Source organism: Patagioenas fasciata, chromosome 1 (assembly GCF_037038585.1).
Source record: "Patagioenas fasciata isolate bPatFas1 chromosome 1, bPatFas1.hap1, whole genome shotgun sequence".
NCBI classification, from domain to species: domain Eukaryota; kingdom Metazoa; phylum Chordata; class Aves; order Columbiformes; family Columbidae; genus Patagioenas; species Patagioenas fasciata.
In genome coordinates, this window is record NC_092520.1 from 8,445,719 (window position 1) to 8,471,570 (window position 25,852).

Sequence of the window (25,852 nt, forward strand, 5' to 3'; positions counted from 1 at the left end):
AAAGAAAATATGGTGTTGATTCTGGATTGCAACAGAGTTAATGAGGGCAATAGTTGTTTATCTTTTCTGGTTTAGTTATGGTGTTGAAGACCCAAAACTTTTTCGTTAGATTCATTGTCTGAGAAGACAGACCATAAAAGATACTTTGCAGATGCCTGGCTGTAGCTTGTTCACATAGTTCATCCCTCCCACCTTCCATTCCTAATACAACTTTGCATTCTGACAGTTCATTAGCCCTGATTAAAACACCTACCTCCCTCATAAACACAGAATTGATAATCTTTTTCAATCCATTAATCAATTAGCCCACTTTCTGGGGTCAAATTTTGGCCTTACCAGGAATTCGAGAGATAGTTTATTACAGCTGTTTTTCTTGTCTCCAACTTGAAGACATTATTTCTTGTAACAGACTGGATGACTTCTGGCTTTGTAGTGTGAACATCAGTTTCCAACAGGCTGCTGACTCTGAGGAGTTTGAATGGGTGATGTGAAAAAAGATGAGATTATATCAGTAATTAGGGTGAAAAAATCCACTCACTAGCACCTTTCTTTTTTTTCTAAAAATCTTGTGTATTAAAGATAATTAAGACCCAGAATTGAATGAGAGGCTGACAAAAGAGGGAAGAAAACACAGAATCAAACTCACTTGATTTCTTCTTTGGATGTGGAATTTAGTTTTTAAATTTTCCTTCTTCAGTATGAGAGGGCATTATGTTCAGGGGTGTAAAATATTACTACCAATTGACCAGACAGTCTTCCCTGTTTTAGAAGAAGTGCGTTTAGACAGTGCAAAGTGTGTTGCATGCTGAAATGCTTTGTTTACAGGTAATATTTCTGGCTCCTGTGAGAGCTGAATTAAAATGAGTAAAGTAAAAGACAGGAGTTAGAAACAGGAATACTGAGCTCAGCTTTGGAATCATGCCAGCTAAATGCAATTAAATAGATTAGGACTGAAGAAGACGACACAGAAATTTCACTATAGATGCCAACTGAAAGAACACGAAAGGGCAAAATATAACCAAGGGAGATCATACAGAAAAGAGGGAGACAAAGCAAGAATGTTGGAGCATGAACAACCACAAGTGGCAAAGGCAAGCAGTCACTGAGGGAAATTGGAAATCTGTAAGGTAGGATAGAAATGCATTAAAACATTTCTGAGAATAAAGGTACTGTACCTATATTTATAATGTAGGAGGTTGCTAGTAACCTGAGCAAACGTAAGATCAGGAAAATGAAGGGCTTGGAACTTCCAGCCTGGGAAGAGCTACATCGGATGTGCCAGAGAGGAAGGTGAGTTGCTGAGAATGCACAGCAGGGTGTTGGGTTTTGGGCACACCATACGCAATTTCAAATAAAGAACCTGTCAGTTCTTGCCTTTAAAAGTTTTCTTAATTTCTTCAGATTACATCACTAGTTATATCTTTTTCATTACTCATTAACATTTGTTTTCCCAAATATATAAAATACGTCTAAAGAAGAACCTTGTAATCCTAATGAGAAAAATATATGCTTTAGTTAAATTGAAAGGAATTATCACTAATTTTCATGAGTTATGGATAACAAAATTACATTATTAAATTGTACTTCATAATACATGACAGAATCAGCATCCCTGGTGAATGGAAGACAATTTTCAATAGTTATACAACTTTCTTGATTGTTTCCTTTTCCTCTTGATTTTCTGAATATATTTAAGTGCTTTGGACTGGTTTTGCTCATCATTTTATGGAACAAGTGGGGTAGAGAGGCTAAGTTATCTTATTATGAATCGAGAATATGAGCCTTGAGCTGAGCCTGTGCCACAAGTTGCACTCAGTTTGCTGAGATGCTGATGGGTAACTATCCGTTTAGGCTGGGCTAGCAAAGAATAAAACAGACCACTGGAAATACACACTCATGAGTATTTCTGGCAGTAGATGCTGGCTTTCCTTAGTCACATGTGGTTGCTAGCTTGGGGAAAGATCTTTGATAGTTATTTTACAGTTTATTCGTCGCTAGAGACTGTGATTAAAAAAGCAGCTATACATTCAACATTACCATGGACCAGATTAGTGCTTGTTAAACAAAGTTATAATGACTGTAAATTGCCATGTGTTTCAACTAGTTCCGTATTATGATTTACAAGTATATTCAGTATACTGTTTTTCCATCAGAGAATATCTCCTGGAAATAGTTATAAATTTTGTTTTGTTTTGTTTTTTGTTTTTTCTTTAATATTTAAAAAAATATATTCAGGCTACTTCTCCATTGTTGGAAGCATCATCAAGTGACATCATGCTGTAGTTGCTGTGAGAATCTCTCTGTAACACGAAAAAGTTGTGTTTGATTTTGTCTTGGAACAAAAACACATTTCTGAAAAAATGTATTTCAACAGATGGGATTGCTCTGGAGCCAACTGTATTGAGTAGCAGGATGCAATGCAAGCAAGTAGCTGAACAGCTCACACTTAGGCAGGTCTGCAAGTGGAGTCAGTTGACGAGGACAAATAAGTCTGGCCCAATCTGGTACGCTGTTAGCTTGAGACTCCCCGGCTCCAATAGTAACTGTTTGCTGACAAGACTTTCTCTTCTGGGCACAACATAAGAAGTAAGAAGGTATTTCTAAGGAAAAGCTTTGACAGCTAGATCATATTTAGGCCTGTCTGTATCCTAAAAAATGAAGTCTGGGGAATTTCATTACACTTTAATTGTGTTCCAGCACCGATAAACCATGTTTCTGAAATGTTATCCAGAACATACAGGGTGTTGACTGCCTACAGATATTTTCTTATAGAATAATTTAGTGTCATTCTGGGATAGAACAGAACAGAACGGAATGGAATGGAATGGAATGGAATGGAATGGAATGGAATGGAATGGAAAAGCACTGAATAGCATATCACAGAATAGCATATCACGGAATAGCATAGCATGGAATAGCATGGAATAGCATAGCATAGGATAGCATAGGATAGAATAGAATAGAATAGAATAGAATAGAATAGAATAGAATAGAATAGAATAGAATAGAATAGAATAGAATAGAAGTAATTTCAGTTGGAAGGGACCTACAAGAATCATCTACTTCAACCACCTGACCAGTTCAGGGCTGAACAGAAATTAAAGTATGTTATTGAGGGCATTTTCCAAATGCTTTTTAAATACTGACAGGCTTGGAGCATCAACCACCTCTCTAGGAAGCCTTCTCCAGTGTTTGACCACCCTCTCAGTACAGAAATGTTTCCTAATATCCAGTCTAAACCTCCCCTGGCACAGTTTTGAACCATCCCCATGCGTCCTGTCACTGGGTACCAGGGAGAAGAGATCAGCAATAATAGTTTGATCATCCCACCCAATCACCCAGTTCTGATTTTACAAGAGTGGGACAATAACGTTGTGATATTTTTTTAATAACCTTAGCTGGTAGCTTCAAAACTGAGTAAAAATCTTGAGTGTCTGCTTTTTATGGCATTATCCTGAAACACCAAAGTATTGACTTTTCAGAAAGACAGAACCTTTGATGTCTTTTACAAGATATTCTGCATTACAAAAGATTAAAGCCAGAAGATTTACTCCCTATTGCAGCAGGTCAGGTTAAGTCAGATTTACGAGCTGTACTTTGGCATGAAAAGGAAGTGGAATGAGTAGTGGCAACTTTTTTGTGTGAGTTCTTGTATGATGACAATCTACATTATAAACACTGTTTGCAGAATCTTTTTCTAGTAATGCTTTGTGAACCTATGAACCTTTGCGTATCTTTCTCTTTTCCTGATAGTTTTGTGTTTACCACCATGATGCATAGCATTTTTTCACTGAATTAAGACGGAGATTTACTGATGCTGTTCCAAGCTTTCTGTACATTTTTTCTTGCCAGTCTGCCTAGATTCTTATAGATTTCTGGATCTTTTTTAATTTTCTTTTTCTTCTTAAAACCATGTTTCATGGTTTTACAGATAATAGAAGGATCTTCATGCAGTCTTGAAACACAGTAAAAATATGTTAAGCTGAATTAATGTTTATTGTGATTAATCAAGATTCAATAAGGAAGACTTGGTATCAAGCTGTTTTCTGTAACTGCTAATAAGAGGAGCATCACCATCAGCACCAAATCATAAGTACATAGATTAATATTCTTATACAGTTAAACTGTGAGAAAACCTAAGTTTGTTTAACTGATACCACAATATTTCAAATATGTTAAAGATAGTTACCATTGAATGGTTCTATTTAATGTGCAGTCATACTTTTCATAAATTATTACACAGATGCAAAAATAAATTGGTGACATGGATCATTCATCACTCTTCGTCTTATGTGTACTGTCACCGTTGAATCTTTGCCTTTGCTGAGCAGATAGTAGGCAATCAGTCAGTAATTTAGGATGGCTTCTGTTCTGAATGATCAAAATCTCACATAAATGTTTAAGACTTTTTTCCTTAAAAAAATATAAATAAAAGAAGCCTCATGAAATATAAGCTTTCCCATCTCTTAGGTAACAAGAACTGCAATGCATGGGACTCAGAAAGCATTATAATAAAAAATCCAAATCTGAAGTTGTTTGATATTACTAATTGCGTATTACTATTTGCTAGGCAAATATTACAATGTGGATTGCTAACAAGAAAACTCATACTTACAAACAATATATATATATATATATACAGGTATTGGCTTGGACAGAACCAACTCTCTATTCAGTAAATCTGTTCTTTCAGTTAAGTTTCTTGTAATTAACTGTACTTTCTGAAGCTAACTACATTTTTCAGTCAATATCTGCTCCTGGAATTGATAACACTTGATGTTTATACTTGTTAGCAAGTTAAAAGCAGGAATGGTATGCAGAAAGACCTAAGTTTATACTTATAGAAAACAAGGTCACTGAAAAATCTCTTATGTTCCACAAGTGAAAGGGCCGTATTAGGGTCACACATGCAGGGAGGAGCAGACAGAACAGGTGACCAAAAATTGACCTACAAAGCATTCCACCACGTAGATTTCATTCTCAGTGTGAAGCTGAGGGATTAAGGGGATCATGTTCTCTTCTTTCATGACTGGTACCCATGAGGGGGACTCTGCCCATTCTCCTGCCTTTAATCCCAATCCATGCATCCCTGAATCCAGTTCCCATCTACTGCTGATCCAGTCCGGGACTTCCTGGCGCCTGCCCAGCGGTGCTCACCACTGTGATGCACAATTTCTCCATCATCAAGGGGGAAGCTCAGTGTTGTATTTTGTTGTTGTTGTTTTGTGTATTTTTCATTATCACTACTATTAGTATTATTAATAATAGTATAAATATGGTTTTATTCTTTTTGCATTGATATTATTAAAGCTGTTTGACTTTTCCAATCTGACTTTTCCAATCCATAAATCTCTTCATTTTCTCCTTTCCCTTCTGGGGATGCGAAGGGTTAATAGAGAGCATCTGTCATCAGTTTAATTGCCAGCCCAGCCTTAAATGGTGACAATATAGAAAAATATCCAAATCTCATTCATGTTCTTTTTTCATTCAAGTTTCCTGTTAAATTAAATTTCCCTGTGAAGATCTCATTTAAAAAAATCCACTTAGTATGAGCCTTACCACACTTAGTGAGTTTAACAGACTTCAGTGACTTTAATCTGGGAAATAGTTGTCAACATGCAATGCACATCTGCTTGTAGATATGAAATGACAAATCCCAACGTGTGCGAAAAGACTTAACCTGCTGTTTGCACAGAGTGAGAGAAAAGCACTAAGGATATTTGACAACATTAATTGCACTAAATTATTCTATACCTAGACATTCATATATAATCTGTATAACAAAAATTTGCAAGATACATGTTTCTCTGTGCGTGTGATTTTGGCACAGAACACAAGAAGTTCAGAATTCGTATTTGTACTTGATGTTCACTGGAGAGGCAAATGGTGAATAAGAACATCTATGCTTTGTCCCATCCTCTTCTCCAGGTTCTCCTCTTCCATTTCCCCTTTCACTTCTGAGTTGCCATTTGGGCTGCCAGCTCTTCACAGCTGGAAGTTATCTTTTTCGTGTGCACTTTTTGTACTGTGGGTCCTTATGATCTGTTGGATAACTCTACACCTGCAACTCTTGAGTCATTACAGATGCAATATATATTAGGGTAAAAACACCTTCATATCATAAATAGCCATTCTTCATTTAACTAGTTAGGTTTATTTATTGTATGGTCACACGAGAAAAATTTTGCACACATACACACTGGTTTGGTAAGGTCTACATAGTTTAATTTTTCGCACAATCACATTTCCCCTGCCAGTGGAGACGGTCACATTCAGGTGTGATTCACATTTAAATATGCTGAATTGCTCCCTGGAAACACTTTATTCACCATATGGCGAGACAAAGTTGACAAGGCTTCTAACACAGGCAATTAAAATTAGCTGAAATCTGTCCAGGTCCTAACGTACACATCCTCTTTCACCTCTTTGCTCTTCCTCCCTCACAAAGATGAGACTGCTATAGGGAACACTGTGCTCCTCTGTAACGTTTGGCATAATTCCTGCTGAGCAAACTTCCACCTTGCACGAAGGGTTCGTTTCTGAAGCCTATAAAGTCTCACAGTATTTTAAGAGCCTGTATGACTAGTCCCAGCATATGTACAGTAGATCTTTGTGGTGAGTAACAGGAACAATCGTGCGAACTCTGGATTTCCTGGGGAACAAACCTTATGTCAGTAGTTTCCTCACTGCCTTTTACTAAAATGAGGCTAAGGAGAACCCAGCAACTGGTTGGCAGAAAGTCAAAATGCCAATAAAAAATGTGTTAACAGTAGTAAAAAGTGCATATGGAGATCCTGAATGTGATGCTGGATTTCCTATATTGTCCACAATAGATGAATTCAGAAAAAAATATTGTTTGAATTTCAGATTGAGTAAGGTGGTAAACCTCAGCCACTGCATTCAGTGCTTCTTCAGCAGTTCAGAAATAGGAACGGTAATTAGTAGTGAGCTAGGCATCTGTGTTTAATGCAAAATTTACTCCACATCTTAGACGGTTATATATGACTGAAGTATTGATTTTCATTGTATCTGTCAGAATTTAGCTGCTCATTCACACGTGTGATATACCATAATCATTTGCAGGCAGGCTCGCACCTCTTTAAGACTCATTTCCTCTGTAGATAATATACTGAAGCTCCCTGGAGACCTTATATGCATATCACAAAAGCAGCACAAACAGCAGGCTTGCTAATCCCAAAACAAGTGATTAATATTAATTCCTATACTCCACTTCTGTCAAAGGTTTTGGAATCAGCATTTTTTTTTTGTCCTGGGAGAACATAAAATAAGAATACAAATTCTAGGATGTCTATGTAGGCAGTCTACTTTTATATCAGAGGGTGCTATTTTTTAACTTACTTGCATAATAAAAATGGTACATCAACAGGGTTTCTTTCCCTCTCTTGTTTTAGTATAAACAGTTTTTTCTTTAATTTAAGAACAAAAATATATGGTATTGCATAGTCACTACAAGTAAGTTACAACAGCTATTACATTACTTTTTAGACAGTATCTGTCACGAGTAATCAACAAAAATATGTTCCTGACCATACTTTCATATAAAAACTAATCCTGTGACAAGACCCTTTCATTCCCTGTCTTTATTGTATCTTGTTTCCTTTTTCCTTAATTGGAAATGTCAGAACTGTGATGAAAAAAAATGATGTACACTTGATATTTGATAATAAAGGGTTTGGATTTCTGTAGAAGCTTTTCAAGAGCTAGTTAGAACAAAGAAGCTGATCTTTTACTAAAAGTAACATATTTAAATGTTCCAGTGAAAAGTTAGGTTGCACTTACAAAATGACCATCTAGAAGACTTCCTGAGCAGCACAAATACAGTATTAAATTCAGAATCTCTAGTCATCATGATTTAAAAAAAAAAAAATAACTAACTTATGCTCTCCCATCTCAAAAAGGTTAATATATCATTTTCAGTTTGTCAGTGGCTTATCTTGTTAGCTCAATATAAAAGGCTGAATCAACAACAGTGGAAACACTGGAATTTGTTGCAGTGAAGATCTGGGGTTTTTTTTAGTATTTATGATTGTTACTATCTAGTGATTATCTTTTTTTTAAAGTAAATTTAATTATTTGGAATTCCATTTTCTTTTTCTAAACTCCTGAAATGTCTAATAAACCAGGTCTGGAAACAGTGCTATACCCTCCAGACTTATCCTTGTTCTTCTGTATTTAAATGTGATTTTCTAGGAAATATTCATTAATTACATTTTTCAGACACATTTTGTTTTCATAAAAGTTATCTTTAGCAATTAATTTGAATTTATCATCTATGAATAAAGCTATTTCTGACTTCTGAGTTGAAAAATTCTACAACATTCATCAAGCTGAAAAATTCACATCATTCTACCAAGTGATCCATTGGTGAGCTGAAACCCACTTCTTTTTAGGTGCTGTTCTAGCAGTGACTGACTTGCCTAATACATCTATTGATACTTTGCTCATTAATCTTTGTTAAAGATGAAGTAGAATGTGTTCCATGGTCATAGAGTACTTTTCATATAGATGACTTCCAATAAGGTATCTGATACAGAGTTCTTCAAAACACTATGTAATTTGAATTAATTCTTTTAAACTGTATAAATTTTAAGAAACATCATGCGATCATTAATGAAAAACAATGCTTCAATGCATGAAGAGTGTAAGTCATTATTAGAACCTGAATTCTTAAATGGTCATTTGCACTATTATAGAGGAAAATACTTAATTCTACTCTGTCTCTGTTGTGAATGAGTCCCACTACAAGCCAGTTTCTTATTTCAAGATCTCTGTATTGGTGTTAGTTGACAAGATAGTTCGAAGTACACACTATTGACTTTAGGATCACAAAGGTTTTCCTGAGAATTAAGTGGGCATAGAGAATGGAGATTAAACTTTTAGCATAAGCCTGGACTTGTTAGCAGTTAAAACAAACTTTTTATCCATGGTAATGGAATAAATATGGAAATTGAAAGGGAAGGATGAATCCTGAATGAGAAGAAACATAATTTTTACTCTTTTTTTTTTTCCCCTAAAGTATAAACATACTAAATTATTCAGACTATAATAAGGGGAGATAGCACATGAAATTATATCTCTAAATCTATCCATAATGTAGTTGTGTGGAAAATACAAAACCTGAAAGGAAAACCTATTAAAACAGTATACTGAAAACACTAAAATATTTGATAATCTATGCATTGTTTCAGTTTGCATTCTTTTCTTCTTCTTCTTCCCACTGTTAGATAGGGGAAAAGAAAAAAAGAAAAAGGCACTGAAAACATCTTTATGAAGTACTTGCATTATATCACGTAGACAAACAGTTTAATTTTGCATGGGTCAGAATCGATTCAGTCAAATGACAGCCTGTACTTTCTGGATTGTTCTTATATTTGGGGTAATGAATATGTGGTAAACTGTTCAGGTAATGAAATGTCAACGTGTTTATTGGGATATTCCGTAGTCTCTACTGGCCTGTTCGCAGATTTTTATGTCCCAAACATGGAGCTTGAAAGGAAACTTTTACTACTACTGGAAATTTTGTGTCCTAATGACATAGTATAGGGCTGTGTGTAGTGCGGATATATATGTATATATATATATATATATATATATATATATATATAAATATTCCTGGCCTGGCACAGAGAAATGTCACTGCCACATTTGCAAACCCCTGTCTTATAAAATCTGTTATAAGCATCGAATAGGTTCAAATTACCTATGAAGCTTTGTCATAATATAGCTGCATTATAGCTTTTCCTTATTTTCACATTTCTTTCAGAATGTAATTCAGAAGAAATGTTGCGGTTCTGAAAGTTGTCAGTATGGTCCTTGGTTTCTATCTCCTCTTTTAAGTGTGATACCACTTACAGATGGTAAATTGGTGGTCAGAGAATTGAATGATGGAACTGATTTCCTACAACTGGAAATAGTTGGTGAGGTTTTCTTTACTTTCTTTCTACTATCAGAACAGAACTTAAGGAAAAAAAATTATGCCTGACAGTGTATTACCATTATTAAAAGAATATGACTTTCTGACGTGCATCACCTAAATGAGTGCAACTTTGCCTTTTGTCTGCTAGTGTATTTTCTTATTGATTCTTGACGGTACCTCATCTCATGAGAACTCCTGACATAATTTCAGTATAATTCTCTGAGCGTGGTTACATATGTTGGACTGGAATTATATTTACCATGACATCCAGCTACGGTCCAGCTTCAAAATCAAGGAGAGTGACTCTTAAGTTCATACAACATGACGTTTTGTTGGTGCCGGACATTACCTTCCTGACGAAACATCACTTGTTTGTGAGTCCTGTGATGTCTCCCTCTTTCTAATCTGAGAGAACCAGATTATTTTTAAATGTTACATTTTTTTGGCTATCTACTTCTGTTAGTCCCCTGGCTAAGATTTCTAAAACTATGTTTTTTCAGACCTCCTTGTCAATATCTAAAATTTCACTGAATTTGTAAGCCAGGACTCTTGTCCAAATCACTTGGTGAAATATCAGAAAGAGTCAGAAGTCTAATCTTAAATTAGAATTTTTTTTTTTTTTTCCCATGAATGGATAACACCAACTGTTGAGTCTCCTTGTTTTACCTGAGGAATGCGGTGCTTCTTTACAAATATATTGAATGGAGACCATAGGAGACAGTTGAAAATTATTTAACTTTAAAATACTCTCAGATTAAGTTTAAAACACAAACAAACCACAGGAGTGTTTTCCAGGTGTTCTTATTCATCTTTAATTCATTCAGAAGTTTTATATGCCAAGGTTTATTTTTTTAAAAAAGGATACTTTAAGTAGCTTAGGATTCTTTTTAAACAAATGGGTTATTCTTCTCTAGTTTGTGATAGAACAATATCTAACCTAGGAGAGATTATCTAACCTAGAACAAGTGAGGAGGTAAACAATTTTCAGGACTGAGCCAGATCCCTCAAATAGGGCAGATGAGATACAGTTTGAACCCATATATATGAACTGAACCTATTTTCACCAGGAGTATGTGTACCCAGGAGAATTCTTCCTGTTCACTCATCTTCTGGTTTCTCCCTTACATCCCATAATACCTAGCTGGAAAGGAAAGGGTTGATGGACTTTGGTATGATTTAGCACTTGTGTGTGTTAGAGTTGAAATGTGGCAAAGACTGGTAAGCAGAAAATACAAACTTTTTTCTCTCATTCTGTTGAACCCCCTTAAATCTTTTATGTTCACTTTCTGTAATGCCTTACATATTTACCTTTGCATTAAATATCCTATTTCCAAAAAGACAACGGCCATAATTTGGTATTTACATTGTAATTCTAACAGTGTACACTGTCTCTAGATAACAGGGAGGAGGCAAGGGAAATTTCCTAATATCCTTGTGAAGAAAGCTCATCTCCATCTGAAGGCTGCCTTGCTGCCTTTGTCTTTCTGAGCCAAGAACCTATTTCCCCACCTTGCCTTTTTGCTCTAGTCTTGTTTGTGTCTAAGGACTTGTATTAAGTGCTACTAAAATAAATTTATTAAAGTGATATTCTGCTACACTAATGCTGAAAGTTAATTTTCACTGCTCCCTGAAGGGGAAAGTATATCAGTAATTGAGGCGTTACCCTTGCGGTTCTGTGAACCTTACCGAGATGTATGAAAAATGTCTTGAATTATTCATTGTTCCTTGTTAGTTATGTTTCTCCCAGGTTTCTTTGGGTAGCTGATGTCATTTGTGGAGGTGAGTTTTTTATTATGCAGATAGATCCCAGATTTGTGAAAAACATATCCCTTTTTAATTTTAGTTATGTCTAAGAGGTAGTGTTTTGTTGCTGACATTTTCTGTTTGTCCACATTTTAGGATATGAAATGTTCAGAAAACTTTAGAAAATAAATGTTACTTTGTTTCTTAAACTTCTTCCACTGACAGAAAAAAAACCTTACAGAACATTGCAATAATGCTGATGCTTGCAGTCCTTAGGGTAATTCAGAGCTGAGATCACAGAGAATGCTTACCAGGATAAGCATTCCCATTCTGTTTTATTTAAAATGACCTCTACATATAGGTCCACCTATTTCTGAAATTCTACACGTTTACATTTCACACTTGAATGCACATCCATAAAGACAACCTTTCATAAAAGCAAAATGCACATATACACAAATGTAGATTTTTTATTAAAACTCTTTTCCAAAGTTACCAGGTATCTCTTAGTTTGGCTAATCTTAACTTACTACTACTACAAAAAAAAAAACCTACATATATGTATATATATTAGTTACTTAATCCCTCATCTACCTGCTGGCAGGAGCACCAATTGCACCAGCACAGATTTGATGCCTGGGAGTGCTGTAGGACAAGCTGTAAGAACAACCCATTCTGGCATAAGAGCAATTCATTATATAAATGTCACAAAATAAGTCTGTCATCTCTGTGAATATGATCTAGTTAGATTTTTATTAGTCCTCCAGCTTTGAATTCCCCATCCCACAGGCTAATGAATTCTCTTTCTAACTTTAAATAGATCAGAGATTACATTTAAAATGTTGTTATTTTCTAATGTTGTCCATCAGTACCAATCCCACTAAGGTGAACAGCAATGCGACCTCAAAGTGATACTAAGCAACAGAGAATGTACATTTACTCTTGAAAATATTTGTCACCTTGCTTGTTGCTGATCTCAACACAGGTGAAGTGAATGTATTTTACTGCTTGTTCAAGGAAGGAAGATGTGATCATATGGTTAGACCTTGAAATAAAGAACCATGAAGGAACACTTTATTCATCTTTCAAACATGCAGAAAGCATCTCTCTGCATAATGAGACATTTTTCACTTCCATGTAGTTTTCTGAGCACTGGGAGGACAAAGGCAGGTGCACTGGGCTGCCTGATCCACTGGAATACATGGTAGAAAAGGCCAAATATTCTCCGCAGAACTAGCCAGGTATCTCCTCAGTAAACAAGAAATCATGCTGATATGAAAGCTGAATGTTTCCCGGTTCAGGAAAAAAAAAACGCTTTCTCCACTTGGTAGACAAAATTATTTCTTGGGATGTAATTGAGCACATTCATCAGTTCATACAAGATTGTTATAATTGGAAGTCTTAATTCTAGCTTTGCAAGGTCACATTGGTCCCTAATGGAGAATTACAATGAAAGCTGAGAGACTGAAACACTATTCCCAGATTCTGCCTCTGACCTGCTTTTCAAATTATCTCACATTTTTCTTTATTTCTCTTCTTCATATGTGTGTTGATATTTTTACTGTACATTCTCTTGAAGGTAGGAATTGTCTGTTTTAATGGTTGGGGGTCCTGTCCTCTCTGAAGCATCAAATTAGAATAAAAGAGATAAGATTCTGACATGTGAAGGGCTGTTTGCGCTTTGTATTAATGGTTAATAGAAAAAGTTTTGTGAAACAGCAAAATGCATAAAATCCATCAATTTGGGTATTAATCTCAGCTGTGGTTCAAAGATAAATTCTCCTTAAGTAAATGGTGCAAAGTAACTCATCTGGCTTCAGTATTAATATTTTGTGATGCCTGACATTGGCAGTCTGATTTCATTATTCTTTTTTATCCCTAAATAGCAAGGGTTTTTTACATTGTACATCTTGACGTTACAGGCTTTATTGCTTTCCTAGCGAACTTTCTGCCCAGTTCATGCCTTCATCTAGAGTGATGATTTAGCTCTGTTGACATGGTGATAATATGAAGTTGATGTGGAGAGCTGTGGATGTGCCAGACCAGCTGATATCAGTGTAAATTGCTTAACTAATGCTCTGCATGGAAGGTTGAGAGTGTCCCTCCAGACTTTGGGAGGGACAAATTTACCAGAACACATTCTGAATTGAACCTTTTCCATTCTTGCATGGTAAAACAATACACAGTACGAAAGATGTGCAGAAATTCAAAGCTTGAAGAAATGCTTTGATGTTTTTGTATAATCAAGCAGAAAAGGAATAGACCTGCTGAGGCAAAATCTAATGGAAAACCAAACACATATGCACATATTTTTCAACCTGAGAAAATAAAAGTTGAAGCTACGCTTTATCCAGAGAGATGTAAATGAAGTTCTGAATAAAAATGCAGCTGTTCTATTGTATAAATGTCTCTGCAACTCTGGTTATCATACTAATAAGATTTTAATCTGCAATCCTCCTACAAAAAGTAAAGGACAAAGTGTTGTTAAGGCTCATTCCAGTAAGATGACTGCATGGACCTCATTCAGGAATTCACAGCCTCTCTCATATATTGTGCTTTTTATTTACCTGGAACTATCATGACTGATATTCCCTTTGGCAGTAGTGTTACAGCTTCCCGTATCTGCCTGACACTGGCATTTTAAATGTTTATTGCAGAGGAAAGATGTGTCCCAAAATGTTCCAGTATTGAAATTGTGACTGAATTCTGCCCAGAAGATTTAAAGGAGCTACTGGGAAAAAAGAAAAGGAACTCTGTAAATTACAGGCTGGTTTTATGAAAGTAGAAAGCAGTTTTCAAGTATTTCTGTGTCTCAAAGTCCTGAGGCTACAGAGAGCATGCTATGATACAATATTTCCATTCTATAATGGAAACACAGGAAAAAGCATTTTAAAAGTAATTACTTCCTTCCCTAGACTATTCAAATTTTTCTTTTCTGAGGAAACCTGTTTCGAGCTAAAATTTTTGAATGAAATATCTTTATGTTATCTACTAACACAGGTTTACAGGCATTTTAGACCGAACTTGTTTGATTAAAGATTTTATTTTTTTTTTTTTACTCATTTTATGTGTCTAAGAATAACTAGAAATCAGGAAGCAGTTTGTGCTTATAATCTGTAGTCTTTTGTGAAACACCTTGGTTCGAAGATACCCATTGTGATAATTAGCATCATCTCTGTTTTGTGAAGCAACTGTGTTATCTGCAGACCTCCTGCCCTTTTCATTTTGCTGTCATTCCTGTAGCCATGGGAAACAGAGGAACTCTGGCATTCCTCTCTAATTGTCACTTTTCCAATCTGGATTTACACATGTGAACATACTCAAAAACATATGTTTATGACTATTAGCACGTAGGTAGTTCAAATGAAGAAAATTAGCAAGAGGTTTGCAATTTTAATAATGTTACCATTTTAACCACAATATCTTGTAAACAGACAAAGTAAAGCAGGAGACAAAGGATTTAATACTTAGACTTGACATTTCAGTTCAAATTAGAACTTCTGTGCAAAACCTCTTTGTTAGGAGACTGATGTACTTAGTAAATCAAAGGAACTTTTGAAGCATGATTTGACACGAAGAGCAACGTGTTAATATTCTGATTTCACAAAGCACAAAAATGTCAGTTATCAAAATGGTGTTGATTATATTTCACAGCTGCTTATGCTGATTCCAATTAAAAGACTTGCAGGAAATTATTCCAAAGGATAAAACTGGCTGCTATAGTACCTTTTCAAACATTTTAGACCATTAAAAACAAAGGAGTTGTCAAGAATAAAAACACTTAGATTGTGAATAGTTTGTGAATTGAATATAGATGGATTATTTAAGTTATATTGTAATACAGATGCTTAATTATGACAGTGATGAGCACTATAAAAAATTCTAAGAACTAATATAATGCACTTGAAATAATGATGTAATTAAAATCTTGTGGAGATGAGGCCATCAATCATGTTTTAGAGATAAAATTTATGCATTTGAAACCCTACATTCTCTACTGAAGTCTTAATTTAGATTGTACTGAAGTATTCAGTGGGTCATGAAACCCTCATTTGGCTACTGATAATACAAGAATAAGTTCTATCTTCTTTCCAGAGAATTATAAGGATGACTCAATGTTTGAATAGTCTTCATAGTTCCATATCTACTAAGCATTTTTATTTCATTACCATGGTGATACATAAATTCTGATGTGAAATAAAAAGTGTTAAGTATACCAGCCAGCAAGCAGTTTACAGTGCATATACATTTGGGAAGGATAAAGAAAAGAAAAAGAGCAAAATCGTTTTCTGTCACAAAAGTATGAAAAATGTAGCTATTATAAAAAGCATAGGCTTAATTTTAGGTTGCTCAGAGAGTGTTCTTTGAAATAACATTTGAGAAAGACCACCCATTTTATGTGGTTCTTTATACTCGCTGAATACTTAATATTGGCTTGTTTAAAAAGCATCTAAGGGATAAACTCTGGTTTATAGCATCCATGGCAAAATTTGTAATTGGTAGATCCAATTCTTCAATGAAATTGCTAACAGATATAAAGAATTATTCATCCTGTACTCTTTAAATGTTGGAAGAACCTGTTAATCTGTAGCAGCATATTTGCTTCTGTCAGGTGTAACTGTACACATGTAACATAGCCGAAAATTAAAAAGTCATTTAATCAGCAGATTAGTCAATCTGTTGGCTCTTTTTTCCTTGCCATTAACCAGAAATCTCTACTGACAAAGAATAATGGAAATTCTGTAATTATTAATTGAAACTGATAACAGCTCCAGTCACATATTCAGGTAATGATCTTGCCTAGAGGTTATCAATAATTTATGTGTTAAGGAAAAGGTAGTTAGTAGATATGAATATATTTTAGGAATAAAGATATTATCGTATCTTCTCTTAAAAGTATAGATCAAGTCTGAAAAAAAGATGTTCATGTCAGCAGGGTCAGAAATTAAATGAAGACAGGTTTTGGAAAAGAAGGAAAGGAAAAAACTCTGTTTTCCTCTTGGCTGTGTTCACTGGCCAGGTAAAATGTTGAGCAATATTGGGGTGAAAGTCTTCATGTGCGTTATGCAGAAGCTCCGAAACAACTCTGAAAAATAAGATCAACATTCTAAAACTGTTATTAACTTCAAAAAATGTTCCCTTTAATACTCAGGAAGCAAAAGAGTAGAGTCCAAAAACTGAAGAAAGAAATCCCTGCCTGTGCTGTGAGGCAAGGAGAGCAGATGGACAAGCTCAAAGAGCGGTCATATCCGCCCTGTTACATGAGGCTCTGCTGCCTTATATTTTTGTTTCTTTTTTTTTTTTTTTTTGTGACAAGTAGGAAAACAAGATGTTGGTTACACCTAGAATTTATTATTCATATTTGAATTAATTAGAAGAATAGCTATGCTGGGTCAGCCCAAGGAGTTCATCTTGTTCAGTGTCCCACCAAGCAGGTGGGAGTTATACCAGAACTGAGAACATGTATGTGATAGTATTGTCCTAGTCTCCAGCTTTGCAGCTAAGAGTCTTACTCTAGTTAAAAGCACTTATTTTATTCACTGTTTGTTTAATTTTATTTCATTTTTACCTCTTTTTTTTTAATGGTTTACATACTGTGATCTCCATATTAAGTTTTCCCAGAATGGTGCAGAGATCCCTTTTTATTCAGCTCTCTAATGACTTTTTTCACTTTGTGCCTCTCTCTATTTTTGATATCCCTGTTTCCTTTTTATTGATTATTTTTCCTCTAAATTTGGTAGACATTAGCATACTTACCCTAGCTGGATTTTATTTACATTTCTTTGATCTTCAAGCTTTCTTGAAAAACTGGTAGGAACTGGTTTCCAGTTAGTGTTGGAAGGTGAATTTATTACTTTGCTCATTAAACTCAAGAGGAGTTTCTCTTTCTTTTATCTACCTTTTTTTTTTTCCTTCCTCTCTCTTTTATTTTCTATTCCTTGCTTATTTTCATTTCAGTAGGCATTTGAAATTTCTGGTGGCATTAACCTGCATAAAAGTGATTTCTGTTACTAATATTTCAGTGTATTCTTCTTTAATGGTGACTCAGAAGCTCACTAAGGAGTGTGCCAGTTCTTTTTACTCATTGCAAAGGCCTCTGGTCAAGTTAATGAGTTTAACACAATTACGAGTCTGTAATACACCAGCAGTCATAAACTGCTTAAGGGATCGCAGAACATAATTGGCACAATTTACATGTCTAGGTATGTCTCTCATGCATTTTAGGTACTTTAGAGAATCTGACACATATGACATGAGAACCTTTAGAAATTTGACCTTTTCTGGAGCGGGGGCTGTAGGTTCGGCAGGATATCCTGGAGCATCTAAAATAATCCTAGTCTTAAATTAATAACCAGCTGAATTCCACCCCAGATATTTTATTTCATGTTCTTAACATGCTCTGACACTTTGATGTTCAGTCTTACCAGCATTTGCAGTGTTCTGCACAAAAGCCGAGATTTTGGGAAATAGTCTTTTGAGTTTTGCGTATTGCCCAACACACCTTAGAGATGGGGTTTTGTTGAAAGTACCTGTTTGCTTTAAGTGTGATTTTTTTGGCCTCTGTGGTATATATACATTGTCTGAACCATTAACAGGGAAGGGACATGATATTGCAAGCTTTCTTAAAAAAAAAAAACAGAAGATAATTAACAGTATTTTGACTGTTTTCAAATTTCTGTTGTGTATACAGAGTTAGGCATGTTGAACATCAGTGTCTTTCTGGATTTTTAGCTAATAAGGAATTTAAATAATGATATCTATTCTTGAAAATGACTTAAATTTTAGTATCTTTTTTAGTATCCTTTTATAAACTGTTTTCAGTCTGTGTTAAATCTCTCAATGGAGGAGTGGGGAGACAAGCTTTCAGTTGTTTCTTTTTAAAAAGTCCTTTTTATTTAAGAAATTCCTTGTTCTTGGGGTCAGAGTGGACAGTGTATTTTCCTATTAGTATTACAGAATTAGGTGTTAGCGAATTTATATACAAAATTTGAAAAATTCATTGTGAACAACTAATAGCATAAGTTTTAATTTTTATTTCCAGATTCAGGGAGGTTCTTCAAACCGTCGCTGATCTGTTTGTCATTAAAACTAGAGAATAAAAATCCTTGATTTCCCGTATTGGCTGATGAAAATAAGTCACTAGTAAATAGAAACCAAAGGAAATAAAATAGGAGTAACAAAAAAGGTCACTTTAAACATCCCCCTGATTCAAGACAATATCAGCTATTCCTGACAGATGTCTTTATACAACACTGAAAATTCAACATTTTTCTACAGTCATCTCAGGCTATCTACTCCAGTACACTTTGTATTTAGGAAAGTTTGCTTTCCAAAAGTTTATTCAAATTTAACCACTTCTTCTTTTAATAAATACATAGTTCCTTCTTATTTCAGCAATCTTTTTCTTTAAAGACTACTATACCTCTTTAGCATTTCTTCTCTCACTAGACTAACTAAATCCATTTTTTTCCCCATATATTACATTTTCAAGACCGTTGGTCTTCCTCTTCTCTCCCTTTTGGACTCACAGTTGTATGCAGTTTTCAACTGAAAACTCGTTTTGCAGTTGACATATTTCCAGCTGAGGTTTCCTGCTGGCAAGGACCAATGTTGTTCACAACCACCGACTCTACAAAAGTATCACAATGAATTTTGTGTAAATGAGTAAAGAAAGTTTATAAGAAGACATTTTTTCCATTGCATTTGCTGATATCATTGGCAAAAGGAAAAAAGAAATGGGAGGCAACCCCTTCAAGTCCAATTCTGACTGAAATGATCCTCTGATGATGCCATCCATGACATTTTGTGCTTCAGAGTGAAAATATGATTTCTTATCCTGAAGATGGAGAAATCACAGAATTTTCTCAGTGACACAATATTTTACAACTAGTGTGTGAATTCACTGCTGAAACTCAGCAGAAGATTATTTTAGAAATTTTAACAAAATGATCAATTGTACAAGTGTTGAAAATAATGAAGATGATAAAACACCTTAAGGAATCACAGTGCTGTGCAAGTCATGACCAAAATTAGCCAAGCAACAAAATTAATTTTCCCTTGGACTGTTTTATGTCCCTTCTGATAATAATGATAAAGTCAGTTTGTGCTACTTGAGAGTCATAATTTCTTTTTACTTGTCTAGATACAACACGCCTTCCAACTGAAAATGACACTTTGCTTTGAGGGATGACTGGAATCTTTCTGGCTTGCTTGCAGTTTCATTTCTAATAGTTTGGTGAAGGAGGTGACTGGCATTGCTCTAGAACTAATGGTACTCAGACTTTAAAGTCACATATATGGTGTGTATCCTCCCCATCCCTCTAGGTTAGCCCCCCAAAAAACAAATGAAGCCCAAAACCAAATCCACCTTGCATTACAAAACCCAGAAATACTTATTTTTTGGTGCTTCATTCACCTGCCTTAAATATTTCCTAGTGTTACTGCTGATTTGTTTCCTTTGTGGTCCCCTACTTCTAAAGATATGAATTAACTACAAGAAATGGTGGAGTTTAATTTTTGATAGTCTTCTGTCTGCTCATTTGATTATTTAATGTATTGGGTGCACGCTGTCATTGTAGTTTTATACCCAGTTTTCTTACTTCTGAGTGGATTATCTGGTATTTAAAAACATAACAACACTGCAGCCTTTCCTTTGCTTTGAATTTGTTCTCCTTTTTCAATGTTCCTGCTGTTCCCATGAACATTGACAGGAGCTTTGAGAGCTGTCTGAACTTGCTCAGAAATTTCCCAGTAATTATTGAATTTAGTTCTCAATAGTACCAGCAGATAGACGTTTGGACACTGAGTTTATTAAGTTATGCCTGCAAAAAGGTGGGGGCAGCGAAAAAGCTTTTCTGTACATTTATTTTTCATTTGGTGTTAATACTCATGGAAAACTTGCTCTCAAATTTTACGTGAAATGAAAACAACTGTGTGAAAGTAGCAAGAACAACTTCTATTAATGAGAAGTATACCAACTTGGCTTCCAGAAAATTGAGTCAGATGCTGCAAAATTTGCAGCCAATTCTTTGTGTTTCCAATGTGTTTGAAGGGGATGCAGAGGGGAAGGGAAAGGTCAGATAGCTTTTCCACAATTGCAGCTTTGCTAGCTATAGGTTCTGCTTTAGGCATTATTTTCCTATTATTGTTTTGGTGTGTGTGTCCTTGCATGGGCTCGGGTTTGGATGATTGATTTTAAAAAAATAAAAATTAAAAAAAAAGAAGAACCAGTTCCGCTCATCCAGCAGAATTCGTAGCCCTGTGGCATTTAATTATGTGGCTCTGCAAGCTATATTCAGGAAGCTTTTTATTTTTCTTTTATTTTTCTTTTATTTTTCTTTTATTTTTCTTTTATTTTTCTTTTATTTTTCTTTTATTTTTCTTTTATTTTTTTTTTAATTTGTTCCACAGGCTTTTCATAAGGCTACTACATCTTTATTGGCTACATTGAATATGTGTCAATGGAGTTGTTTTTCATGCTGCATGAGTGCACTGATGCTGTGATCTGCCTTTGGCAACTATAAAATAGAAAACAGTAACATTAGTACAATAGAAGAGGAACAGCACAGGACATGCAACTGAGAAGGAACAGCTACTGCACAGCCTGTCTCATATAATAGCTGTTAATAATGGATTAGGACCCTCTCTGAGGCTCTGAGAGAGGTCAGATAAGAATTATAACCAATTCTGGGGCATGTGCATGACATAAACTCAGATTGAGATTGCGCAATTAATAGCGACAAATGCCACAAACTACAGCAAGATTTATGGGTTTATAATTTAGGGTACGGAATACTATTGTGCACAGAAAACGAAAGGTGTTTCATGAGGCTTTGAAAACAGATGTGTAAGGGAAAGGTGGAGTTTCTTTTAATATTATGGTATATTTTTTAAAGTGAAGAAACAGTTGTCAGAAGACTGGGGATAAAAATGAACTACCTAATGGTAAATAACTCCACCTTGATAAATCACAGAGGAAGTGTACCCAGTGTAAAAGCCGCATCTCATGAGGTTTTGCGCCCACATTACCAGAAAAGATGTTCTTTGGATGGGCAGAAAGGAAAAAGCCAGGAGTCAAGCCAGCTGAAGTGGCCATCTCTTCTTACTATTTTTAAGTGGAGACAAAGTTTGGAAGAGCGCCTACTGAAGAAGCACAAAACCAAGCTGAATTGTTTTCAGGTAATGTGTCAGTCACACAATATCTTGGATGTTGTAAGTAATATAATTAAACATAACCGGCAACCGCATGTGGTTGTGTCTAAGAGATTAGCATCAGATATGTTTGTCATATATCATTCCTAATATGCACTAATGGTTTGGAAACTTGTTATGAATACGTTTTCTGAAATTTATTAGTGCACAACCAAGTACATGATGTTTTAAAAGGCTAAGCCCATTCTTACTGGTGCTTTCTGAAGTATCAGCAGATGCAACAGCACATTTTGCTGAAAATCATGGAGTCTTCTTTGCAACTTATCTGATGAGAGTTCTGAAGGAAGGGATAATTCATTTTGAATATAAATATGGCAATATTAATTTTGTAGTGCATGTAATAAGTGTTATTTAGTATTATATTTTGAAGATTACAAATGAACTCTTATTCACTCTGCATTATAGTCTTTCTTTTTCCATATTTGATTAAAAGCAAATCGAAAATAAAAATGTTTATTGTAAACATAGCAGTTATGAAAGAAGAATGTTGACAGTCCCTGTAATGTGGGCAAGTTGTCACCACATTTCAGCTTCACAGTTTGGAGTTGCACATTAAACTGCTTGAAATAAATATGTATTTGGAAAAGTCAAAAATACAATAAAAATGGTATCTCAGTGTGACTCAGTAAGAGCTTGGTTGAGTTCAAAGTCTCCTGCTGACGTCAGTACAAGCAGGATTTCAATAATAATCTACAAAATGTAATACTGGAATATTTATTGCTAGTTGTGTTAGACATTAATATAATAAACTGTATATAATAGTATATACATCTGTTTTCAGGATATCTGTGTAGTGAACTTAGTTTCTCCTGTTATATTAATACTCTGATTTAATAAATTTATTCACATCAATGCTGATACTTGTAGATGGACATTTAAAAGTCGTGGATATAATGATATCTTGTTCTAAATTAACCTTCAAGCAGAAATCCTTTTAAATTTCAGAAGACAAAATTTAACTGTGCAAAAGCATATAAAGCATTTTTAATTGAGGAATGGAATATATTGTAGTTCTGGTAGTAATGCTTGATTGATAATGGTGAGTGGGTCATAACAATGATTCACAATTCCAGCCTTCTCAGAAGCTTCTCTTTTTACAATTAAATGCAGTGCAGGCTCTAATAGAGGATTATTTTGAAGAATTATTGTACCGTTCTTATTAAGAATAATCATTTACGGAATTAAATAGTTTGTATTCATTTGACTGTGTTAAGCAGCAAATTCAGAAAACCCTCTGGAAAATGTTCTTTTATTCAAAATTCTCTTGTGAAAAAAGAAAATCAACAAATCCCAGATATGAAATATTTTTAAATGTGTTTTTTCTCCTTCTCATGAAATAAAGCAGAATTATGTTTAAAGGTTCCATAACATATATTACTTTGATTAAAACAAATACATAAGTTTTTATCGTTCCATCATTAGCGTGTGCTAGCAGAGGGAAAAATTTTTGAAGGAGGCAACTTCACGTAAATCTAAAATAGATGTTAAATAGAGATTGAAAATATTGTCATACATAATATAGAAGAAAATATATACATACTGAAAAACAGATAGATTTGCTATTCAATATAAACAAGACAAACTTCATGATGCTATGTGAATTTTCATGTTATGGTAAGTATAAAATTATTTGTAAAATCTCTATAGCAGCTTGGTATTGACATTTAGTGTAGGGAAGGAAAAAGAGCAAAACAGCTTGGGTTCATATACTGCTTAATTTGAGTGTGGGATGAATAGTCAAGAATTGTATTTGTTAGATGACAATAAATTACAAATTCAGGCAGCAAAGACAGTCTGGATGATGAATTGCAAAAGGATCTTAAAAGATCGTGAGATAAAACGGCTGATGCAATCTAGTGTGAATGATTGTAAAGCAGCGCACCTGGTGGTGGACGCTGAGTGAACAATTTTAACAAGGTGGGCTCCGGGTACCCAGGACAAAGATCTTCAAGTCATGTAGTTCCCAGATAAAATCACCTCACTAGTACTGAAAAATCCCAGCAACCCCTCAAACTCAATGGCTAAACCCCTTCTCTTATGCCAGAAATTATTAGGAAGAGAACCAGGAAAAAGGCCAACATGCCCAGAAGTGAGGAGAAATGGGGTGACATGCAGGAGTCACCCTTTCAATGCGGTAACCTGGAGGCAAGAGGAAATAGGATTTCAAGGGATTTCCACCTCTTCAATCAAGTGATGTGGAGATGCACTGTATGGGACATCCTGAGGACAGTGAACACAGCATGGGGACCACATACCCCAGCAGACCAGGAGGTCTCTAAGCTTGGTAAAAATAGCCAAGAAAATCCTCAGGTACAACAACCAGAGCAGAGTCCTTCCCAGTATCAGATGATTCAGACACTCCATCCTCCAACTCATTTGTTAGCTGGTGGATAGGGACAGATGGCAGAGGTGCACATCCGGACAGAGCAGCTATGTTGTGTGGATAAGTTTTGGGTGCCAGGTGTTAGCACTGAAGGGGTTACTGAACACCAGGTTGGAGAGGGAGGTGCTGATCCCTTCTACCTGGGATCCAGTGACAGGACACATAGGAATGGTTTGAAGCCACATCAGGAAAGCTTTAGATTACATGAGGAAGCATTTCTTTACCAAGCAAGTGGTCAGACGCTGGAACAGGCTTCCTAAAGAGGTGGTCGATGCCCCAAGCCTGTAGGTGTTTAAAAGGCATTTGGACAATGCCCTTAACAATTTGCTTTAACTTTTGGTCAGTCCTGAGTTGGTTAGGAAGTTGAACTTGATGATAATTGTAGGTCCCTTCCAATTAAAATTCAATTCAATTCATTTCATTTCATTTCAATTAATTTCATTTCATTTCAATTCAATTCTGTTCACTTCTATTCTATTCTATTCTATTCTATTCTATTCTATTCTATTCTATTCTATTCTATTCTATTCTATTCTATTCTATTCTATTCTATTCTATTCCCATGCTAGTAGGAGTGGAGGAAGGCTCCATTTTCAAAGTATGGTGACTGAGGTGGTGCAGATTTTGGTTAGGGAATTGCTGTAGTGACCTTCCTACATTCTCCTTTCTGCACATAGAGGAGAGTGGGAAATGAACTCCTAGAGCAGGAGTTAGCACACTCAGCTAAAGAAATTGAATTGTCCTGTGTTCTCTTCTGGCTACTATGGGACACAGTATGTTGGGGTGATGGACACTTGGTCCATCTAGTATTGCTATTCTTGTTTTGTACTGCTGTTGTCTGGGATAGAGTTGATTTTCTTTTCTTCATAGTAGCTTGTATGGTGCTGCATTTTGGATTTGTTATAAAAATAGTGCTGATAACACACTGATGTTTTAGTTATTGGTGAGTAGCGCTTACACAGAGTCAAGGCCTTTTCTGCTCCTCAGATTGCCCTGCCAGTGAGTAGTCTGGGGATGCACAAGAAGTCAGGAGGGGACACAGCTGGGACAGCTGACCCCAACTGACCAAAGGGATGTCCCATACCATATGCCATCGTGCTCAACAACAAAAGCTGGGGGAAAAAGAAGGAAGGGGGGGAACTTTCAGAGCAATGACATTTTTCTTCCCAAGTAGCTGTTACCTGTGACAGAGCCCCATTTGCCCGGAGATGACTGAACACCTGCCAGCCCAAGGGAAGTAGTGAATTAGTTCCTTGTTTTGCTTTGCTTGTGTGTGAGTCTTTTGCTTTACCTATTAAACTGTCTTTGTCTCAACCCATGAGTTTTCTCACTTATACCCTTCTGATTCTCTCTCCCATCTCACTGATGGGGAGTGAGTGAGGAGCTTTGTGATGCTTAGTTGGAATTTGGGGTTAAACCATGAGAATGGATTTTATAATTACTTAAATACTTGACAACAGAAAACTAATTTTATTCAAGTTTAAATATTTTTTAATTTTTTATTAAAAATCATATTATACAATTTGCAGTATACTTTGAAGAGCCTGTCAGAAGCAAGAAAAATAGGAATTGACGAA

The 25,852-nt window shown here is 35.4% G+C and overlaps 1 protein-coding gene across 23 annotated transcripts in view; it reads left to right on the forward strand.

Moving 5' to 3' along the window:
• Window positions 1–25,852, forward strand: part of DLG2 (discs large MAGUK scaffold protein 2) — a 1,047,967-nt gene that overhangs the window by 544,150 nt on the left and 477,965 nt on the right. Inside the window, exon 1 of one of the 23 annotated variants that reach the window (XM_071799415.1) lies at window positions 21,596–21,859. The exons of the other annotated variants lie outside the window; for them this stretch is intronic. Coding sequence (XP_071655516.1) covers window positions 21,611–21,859 — 249 coding nt within the window. The 5' untranslated portion in view covers window positions 21,596–21,610. Of the gene's footprint in view, window positions 1–21,595; window positions 21,860–25,852 lie in introns of those variants that run through there. 23 annotated transcript variants of the gene reach the window in all.